We start from the raw sequence: 9355 nt of genomic DNA, 5'->3' as shown, positions 1-9355 counted from the left end.
ATATTTGACAAGTATATTTCTCTGTGAAAAGCTATCAATTTTTGTACACAGTTTTTCTTTAAGTGTTTGTAATTCATTTGTTTAAAATCTGCTTGTGTAGAAGCATCTTGTAAACACATAAAATATTATTCAAACTGCTTGTTTGATTTTCCTTAAGGAGACTATGGTATAATAGAATCCTTGAGAAGACAAAGAAGGGTATTCTTTGTGATTATTGTAATAAGTTGATTATATTGGATTAACTCCTTGTGTATAAGGCAAAATCACTTTGGCGGATGGACCGGAGTAACTTTGATTTTCAAGCGAAATAGGATAAAAATACTTGTGTTTTTATCTCTTTGTTATTAACATTTGAGTGGTGTTTTTAAGTTGAGTAAAAGCTTTTGTTTTTAAAGCCCAATTCAAATCCCTCTTTCTTGTGTTTTTCACACCTTCATTTGTGTTCATATTCTCACCCAACACATGTTTTATATGATGATTGAGATTTTAGAATTTACAAATGATTTGAGTGTAGTGCTACAAAAGCGTGATCAATATCTTTTGAATGCTTTGTCACTTGTCAATGTTACCAAACAACAATTACAATAAATAAAGAATGATGGATGAGAAGAACTTATATCTAAGGTTATAGAAATTTGTAATAAGCATGATATTGATTTGCCTGATATGGATGCGTCGTAGGCGCAAGGGAAGAAACGTAGACGATATGCTACAATTTCTAATTTTTCTAATTTGCATCATTATAAATATATGATTGTTTGTTTAGTATTTTAGATTTGCAATTGTTCAACCTTGGGAGTTTATTTTTTGGTTTGTTTGTTTAAATTTTCCTGTGTAGGTTAAATGTCATATTTTTCAATAAAGATGATTATTAATTTGTATATGTTATATGAGGAGTGTTCATGTCCACAAAGTGAAATTATATATATATATATATATATATATATTATATATATATATATATATATATATATATATATATATATATATATATATATATATATATATATATATATATATATATATATATATATATATATATATATTATAGTACTTAGTATAAATTTATGAAAATGAAGATTTTAGATTATTTTTTATCTTACGAATAAGGTATCCCTCAAAATATTTAATACTTCTGAATTCTTAGGGCCGAGTCTCATTAAATTAAATAAATTTGTGTTATTTCATTGAGTGTTCTTGAATGACTTACTTTACCTTTAGGTAGACATTTGAATTGATTTCTTTTCTAACATATATAGACGTCATTTGAAATAGACAAATGAAACAAGAGGTTGGTTTTATTTAGAGACAAGTACAACTTAATAATTATTATACTAAAATAAACAATGTCAAATGTAAGGTATCAAAAACAAAACATGGACCGAGTGGTGCTTCAGCATGTATATATACAACTATAATACATGCAAGTGGTGTTTCAATAAGTATATATAACTATAATACATGAGTCTTTGACACACAATCAATTTGAAAGCAAAAATAGAGGCATCAAAGAAAGAAAAATGGAAGGAAAGAAAGTGTTTCAGTCCCAAAACAAATCAAGATTGGCCATCTTATCTCTGTCGAATATGATGAGTGTGCCAAGTTCGGTTGTTGCCGTCATTCAACTGAAAGTACCGGATGCTATATTTCAAGGAGGAAGCAACGTTGCTCTATCCGCCGCAGAGATTCTGGCGGTAGTTCTTCCGAAAGGGGAAGGCGAGCCGGATAATCTGGAACGTATTCTTAGGCTGTTAACCTCGTATGATATATTCGAGGAACATTTATGCAGCAACGGTGTTAGGAAATTCTCCCTCACAGAAATCGGCAAATGTCTGGCCACAGATGAAGAAGGGCTTTCTTACGCCCCATACGTGCTCCAGCACAATCAGGTACATTTCCAAGTTTTCTTGATGATATAGTCATATAGATACAATATAGCTAATTTCTTTCTTTCTTTCTTTCTTGCACAGGAAGCATATATGAGAGCTTGGCCTCGTCTAAAGGACGTGGTGGAGGACTCGTCCGTAGAACCATTCCGGAAGGTGAATGGGCAACACGCCTTGAACTTCTACGTGAATCCTGATCAGATAGCTTTGTTTAATAAGGCTTTTGTTGGGATGACTACTCCTTTCATGAGAGAAGTGTTGGAGTTCTACGATGGTTTTCAAGGGGTGGAAACTTTGGTAGATGTTGGTGGCAGTACTGGAGTTTCTTTATCTTTGATTATGGATAAGTTTCCTAATATAACTAAGGGAATCAATTTTGATCTTCCAAAAATGGTGGCTAGTGCACCCCAACTTCCAGGTATATATACTATACATACAGAGACGGATTCAAGGACGAATAGCTATATCTCAACCCTTCCGCCACATAAATTAGATCAAAGACTCTAAAACTGCTATTTATTTAGACATAAAATAGATTTCTTCGGTTAAACAGAAATAGTAAGAGTTAATTAAATATCATTCCAAACTACTAAAATACTATTTTTCTTTCACATATCTTTTATCTTTATAGAACCAAACAAAAAATATATTATTTTGAAAATTTTATGTAGAACAGACGACAAATATCAGATCATAGCCACTTTATCCCTAACACTTAATCTGTCACGGAAAGAGAAAAAAATCTCATAAAGATATCTAAGATTGCAAGGGAGGACCATTATCCTTTCAACCAATTCAAAATCCTATAAACATAATTATTATTTATTATTTTCATTCTTACATAAACAACAAGAAATTTTTTCTAAATGTAAAAACTTATCATCTGATTAACATTTTTTTTCTAATAATTTAGTATTTAGAATTCCATCCTTTAAAAATAAATAAATGTAATGTGGCATATTTAAACTTATGTGTTCATAAAGTGTGATGTTCTGCACAATTGTCTTTATTATTGTTTATTTGTCTATTATATTATCATAAAATATTATTAACAAGCTAAGATTGCATAACATAAAATTATATTAACATCAAAATAATTAAAGATTAAAATATTTAAAAATAGTTAAAATTATGATTTACTAAAATAAAAAATATTCAATCAAGATTAAAATTAACAACTAAACTAATATTCGTTAAAGTCATAAAATTGTAATTATAAATATATGATTAGAGGGTCAATAATTTTTTAAGTTTGTCTTTATTATTAGTAGGTCAATAATTAATGGGTCAATAATATTTTGAGTTTGTATGATTAGTGGGTCAATAATTTTTTTAGTTTGTATGATTAGTGGGTCCATAATTTTTTGAGTTAGTTAATGTTATTATTGTTGGTGCAAAGGTAGAATAAAAGATGAATATTCTATTAAGAATGACGGCTACAAAACATGATTAAAAGTTACAATGATTGACACCCTATTTATAAGCCTCTAACAAACTTAAATATGAATCAAATCTAATATTTAAATCTAATATCTAACAAACTTAAATATGAATCAAATCTAATATTTAAATCTAATATCTAACAAACTTAAATATGAATTAAATCTAATAATTAAATCTAATATCATCCCTTAATTCATATTCCATCAAAACTTGTAACACCAATTCCATCCCTTAATCTGAGAAATTGATCAGTCTTGATAGCTTTCGTCAGAACATCTGCCAACTGCTTCTGAGTGCTGCAGTGTACAACTTCTAACACTCCCCTCTGAACTTGATGTCTCAGAAAATGATACTTGGTCTCAATGTGCTTGCTTCTCCCATGCAACACTGGGTTTCTGGCAAGATTGTTTGCAGACTTGTTGTCAATCATCAGCTTCAGAGGTTTGTTTACTTTAATCTTCAGATCCTGCAATAGATTCAGAATCCACACAGCTTGGCATGCAGTAACAGCAATCTTACAATTCTTCAGATCAAATCTCTTCAGAAGTTCTAATTCATACTTGAGCTGATGCAAAATAATACCTTTCTCAGAGTATCTGAACTCCATCCCTAGAAAGTATGTCATTTTGCCTAGATCAGTCATTTCGAATTCATTCATCAGAACTTTCTTGAACTTGGCTATCTCTTGTTCAGAACTTCCAGTCTTGTTTCTCTCTATAGCATCAAGTTCTTCTTTCATGGCCTTCAGCCAGAGCTTCTGCTTAAGAGCCTCTTCTGTACTTATGGGTTCAGAGTCTACTAACATGGCACACTGAATAACTTCTCCTTCAGAGTCTACTTCAGTGTCTTTCAGCATGTCAAATTCTGCATATCTTCTGGGGATGTTTCTGATTCTTTGTGGTCTCTGAACTTGTTCAGAGTCTTGAGCTTCAGAGTTTCTAGCTTCAGATGGTTGACTTCCTCCAGAGCTTTGACCATCTTCAGGGTCTGGCATATTTCCAGAGTCTGAATTGCCACCAGAATCTGGATTACCATCAGAGTCTGGGTCATCAGAGTCTGGATCATCAGAGTCACCTTCATCTTCTGAGTCTTCTCCAGAGTCAGAATCACTATCAGAATCAGAATCAATATCAGAGTTTACTCCAGCCTCAGAAATTCTGAACTCTGACCTTTCTTCAGAGGTTCTAACATCAGAGTCAGATTGAGACTTATCCCAATTCCAAACTTCTGATTCCTTCACAATCACATCTCTGCTGAATTCAATTTTATTGGTTTCTGGACAATAGAGCTTGTATGCACCTGTACTGTGGTACCCTATCAGAATCATCACTTTGTTTCTATCATCCAGCTTCTATCTTCTGGCTTCTGGAACATGTTTATAGCAAACAGAACCAAACACCTTCAGATGACTAACACTTTGCTTATCTCCAGTCCACTTCTGTATTGGAACTATTTCCTTCAACTTCTTCGTAGGACATCGGTTGAGTACATACGTTGCAGTGGCAACAGCTTCTCCCCAGAGCTTCTGAGGAAGTTTCTTCTCCTTTAGCATGCTTCTCACCATATCAAGCAAAGTGCGGTTTCTTTTTTCAGCAAGACCATTGTGTTGAGGGGTATAAGGAGCAGTAACCTCATGCTCAATTCCATTCTCCTCACAGAATTTCTGGAATTCTTTGGAGTTATACTCACCTCCACCGTCAGTTCTAAGAATCTTCAACTTCTGACCACTCTGATTCTCAGCCTTCATTCTGAACTTCTTGAATTCATCAAACACCTCGTGTTTAAACTTAATAAGGGATACCCATGTCATTCTTGTGAATTCATCAACAAATAACACAAAGTATTTATTCCCTCCAATCGATGCTACTGGAAATGGACCACACACATCAGAATGTACAACTCCCAAGGCATGTTTTGCTCTTGGAGCAGTTTCTGACGCAAATGGCAATCGTGGTTGTTTTCCTTCCATGCAAACTTTGCATGACTTTTCAGGCTTCTTAATTGCAGGAATTCCATGTACCAACTTCTTTGAATTCAGATGTTTTAAGCTTCTGAAATTCAAATGACCAAATCTTCTGTGCCACAGCTCACTCTCCTTCTCAGCACTTGTTGCACTAAGACATTCTGAGTCTGCAGTTCTGACATTCACCTTGAATGTTCTATTCCTTCCCTGTTCTGACTCCATAATCAACTTCTGATTGCAGTCATACAGCTTCAGAAGATTGTCCTTCATGGTAACTGAGAAACCTTTCTCAATTAATTGTCCCACACTCATCAGATTGCTTCTGATGCCAGGTACATACCACACGTTCTGAATCAATGCTGTTTTCCCATTGTTCAGAATCACTCTGACATTTCCCATACCTTCTGCATTAAGATATTTGTCATCAGCACATCTGATCTTTGTCCTTTTTCCAGAATCAAAGTCAACCAGCCATTTCTTGTTTCCAGTAAGATGATTTGAACAGCCAGTGTCCATATACCACCAGTCTATCAGATCCATATCATCAGATTCAGAGGCCATCAATAGCACAGATTCGTCATCAGAACTTCTGGCTATATTTGCTTCTTCTGATTTTCTCTCCTTGTTTGACCAACAGTCTCTAGCAAAGTGACCAAACTTCTTACAGCAGTAACATTGGATTTTCTTCTTGTCATACTTCTCTTTTCCCTTCTGAACATTCTTTTGTCTGTCAGAGGTTGAGCTTTCTGACTTCTGACCACCATCAGATCTTCTCCTGCCTTCTGACTGCTTCTGATACCTCCTATCAGAAGTTGCTTTCAGAGCCTGCTGCTCTATTTCCCTTTCAGAAGTTCTCTCAGTCAAACGCAACTCTTGCGCTTCTAGACTGCTCTGCAGCTCTTCAATTCTCATGGTGCTCAGATCTTTGGAATGTTCTATTGCTACCACAATGTAATCAAATTGAGAGGTAAGGGATCTCAATACCTTCTCCATGATTGTTTCTTCAGAAAGAGTTTCTCCACACGCTTTCATCTCATTAGTGATCAGAATCACTCTGGAGATGTATTCAGAAACTTTCTCATTATTCTTCATGTTGAGATTCTCATATTGCTTTCTCAAGGACTGAAGCTTTACCTTCTTCACTGATGCGTCACCACCATAACATCTAACCAGTGTGTCCCACGCAGCCTTTGCTGTCGTTGAATCTGCAATCTTCTCAAACACATTTACATCAACACATTGATGAATGAAGAACAATGCTTTCTGATCCTTCTTCCTTACTTCCTTCTGCGCGTTTTTCTGTTCATCCGTCGCATCTGCTGCTACCGGAACATAACCATCAGTGACAAGATCTAGAACATCTTGAGCACCGAACAGTACACGCATTTGGATCATCCAACGATTCCAGTTTTTACCGTCAAATACTGGAAGTTTGGTGTTCATGTTGCCGTTTCCGTTCATCTTTCTACCTTGCACAGTACACTCAGATTTCTCACACAGTGTTTCCCAACCCACAGAATTAAAATTCTGATCAGATTTTGTTCAAGATTCAACACGAATCTAAGAATCAAAATCAAACACACAAGACCTCACGTTCACTCGTGTTTCCCGTGTTTCCCCAATGAATCCGAACCGGAGCTCTAGATACCAATTGTTGGTGCAAAGGTAGAATAAAAGATGAATATTCTATTAAGAATGACGGCTACAAAACATGATTAAAAGTTACAATGATTGACACCCTATTTATAAGCCTCTAACAAACTTAAATATGAATCAAATCTAATATTTAAATCTAATATCTAACAAACTTAAATATGAATCAAATCTAATATTTAAATCTAATATCTAACAAACTTAAATATGAATTAAATCTAATAATTAAATCTAATAATTATTTCTTATTTTATTATGTTAAAAAATACTAAAAATAAATTTTTTAATTTTTTAAAGATAAAAATATTGAATAATTTTTATGAAAAAATATGATGACTTATTATTTAATTATTTATGTCCTATATGAATTGATATTGAATTTGGCCAAACTACTCCAATCTATTTAAAACGTATATGTTGATTTAATTAAAGATTGGATAATGCTAACTTCTTTAGGGTACAGATTAAGAAAATCATAAATAAAAAATTTGTATCAGAAAAGTAATAAAAGAATTAATTATAAATTTTTAATAAAGGCAATACACAAGTTCCAAAAAATTATTTTTACAATTAGTATTTAACATATGTCTGTATGATACAAATTAACATTATCTTTAAAGATTTGTGTTTAGTTTATTTATTTATTTATTCAACACAGTTTTCATTTCTTAACATACCCCACAAGTTAGGCATTACCTCTATTTTATTTGGCATTTTAATATAGGAATAACCCACGTTGCTGGTGATGCTACTAAGTTTGTTCCTTCCGGAGATGCTGTCATGATGAAGGTGGTTAAAAACTGTTCTATGAAAGTAGTATTAACTAATGGTACAATATCTAATCCATAACAAATGAATATTTTACTTGCAGTGGCTATGTTCGGGTTTCTCGGACGAGCTATGCACCAAGATGATGAAGAACTGCCATAAGGCACTTCCAGCAGAGGGAAAATTGATAATATGCGATCCATTGTTGCCAGAGCTGACCGACGAAAGCACGAGAACAAAGGCAATACTTGGTGGTGATGTATTCATGATGACTATGTATGGTACTAAGACTACTCGAACTGAGAAGCAGTTCAAAGAGCTAGGCATTGCTGCTGGATTTTCCAGATTCCGTGTATTCTATATTGACGCATATCTGGCGTTCATGGAGTTCCACAAGTAACCAGATTTTGAAACTGTGTCGTGTGTTTTTTTAGTTTTCATTAAGGTGGTTGTTGTTCAAAAGAGTGCAATGACCTGGTCATGCACCTTGAAAATTGTGTTTGGAAACTTTGTGTGATTAATGTGTTTGAGTTTGATATTGGCCCTTTAAATTTATAAGTCAATATCTTTAAAAAAATATTTGGTTCATAAAATTATTTTCTCACAGTTTGTAATTTTATTACTAATTTATAGTTTTTTTTATAAAGTTGATTGTTTCTGTAAGGGCCGGCCAAACCGTTTAGAGGTTCAGTTTTATTTTAAAAATAGGTTCATAATAAAATAAAATATAAAATTTTTGAAAATATTATTTAAATTGTAACATAAGAACTAAAATAAACTAAATAATTATTTAGAAATAATTGACAAATGCAACTATAATTTTTCGTATCTTTTCTGTTGCTAACTCATGCAACTATCAATCTAGTTGAAGATAACGTATAAAAGAAATTTAGTAATCTAATGTACTATAATATATATATATATATATATATATATATATATATATATATATATATATATATATATATATATATATATATATATATATATATATATATATATATATATATATATATAAAAGTTTGATAAGTTTGATTTAATAGAACAACATGGTAATACTTAAAAAACTGATTAATGACTAAATCAAACAATAGAACAATATATAATTATTGTAAAATACAAAATAATGAAGTATAATAGTTTCACATTAAAAATTGTAAATGTTTGGAGAAAAAGTAAGTTATAAATTAAATAACTCACATGGTAGTTGAAAATTGACTTTTAGAGTCCATGTGGGACCGGTTTTAAGAATATGTAAATTATTGTAGTTTAAATTTGTTCTAATTCTAAAAAGAAATATTAAATTATCAAACTACTTTTCATTTTAGTAAAAATGAGGGGATTTGGATTGTCTCCCGTATTAATTTCACCGGAGGAAATAAAGTGCACATCATTATCTTTGATTCTTTTTAATAATATTTTTGTTGTATTTGATAAAAGAAAATGAAAGGTTGTGATTTCACTGTACAAAAACTTCATGGGAGACAAATTGCTCTCAAACTGAGACCCTTTAATATATGGAACTCTCTGCAACAGTACTTGGTGTATTTGTTTTAGGTCGGCCATGGTTTTTAGAACACATATGTGGATGAATTTTTTAGGAGTCATTCTCGCCTCATGTTATCTTTTATATCCAAACGGT

At 32.4% G+C, this 9355-nt stretch overlaps 1 protein-coding gene across 1 annotated transcript; it reads left to right on the top strand.

The window, feature by feature from the left end:
* The first annotated feature begins 1446 nt into the window (after positions 1-1446).
* Positions 1447-8170, top strand: LOC127126089 (nicotinate N-methyltransferase 1). Its single transcript, XM_051054939.1, has 4 exons — positions 1447-1889; positions 1971-2304; positions 7670-7734; positions 7817-8170. The coding sequence occupies exons 1-4, from the start codon at positions 1521-1523 to the stop codon at positions 8111-8113; spliced, it is 1065 nt and encodes a 354-aa protein (XP_050910896.1). The 5' UTR covers positions 1447-1520; the 3' UTR covers positions 8114-8170.
* Positions 8171-9355: the final 1185 nt, after the last annotated feature.

Source organism: Lathyrus oleraceus, chromosome 3, assembly GCF_024323335.1.
Source record: "Lathyrus oleraceus cultivar Zhongwan6 chromosome 3, CAAS_Psat_ZW6_1.0, whole genome shotgun sequence".
Lineage (NCBI taxonomy): Eukaryota > Viridiplantae > Streptophyta > Magnoliopsida > Fabales > Fabaceae > Lathyrus > Lathyrus oleraceus.
The sequence above is the reverse complement of the archived record's forward strand: the minus strand, read 5'-3'. Positions and strand labels throughout refer to the sequence as shown.

Excerpts from the sequence above, each read along its gene's own strand:
- LOC127126089 (XM_051054939.1), top strand. The coding sequence starts at position 1,521 with ATGGAAGGAAAGAAAGTGTTTCAGTCCCAAAACAAATCAAGATTGGCC. Across the intron at positions 1,890-1,970 it reads ACGTGCTCCAGCACAATCAG|GAAGCATATATGAGAGCTTG; the intron begins GTACATTTCCAA and ends TTTCTTGCACAG. Across the intron at positions 7,735-7,816 it reads GAGATGCTGTCATGATGAAG|TGGCTATGTTCGGGTTTCTC; the intron begins GTGGTTAAAAAC and ends TTTTACTTGCAG.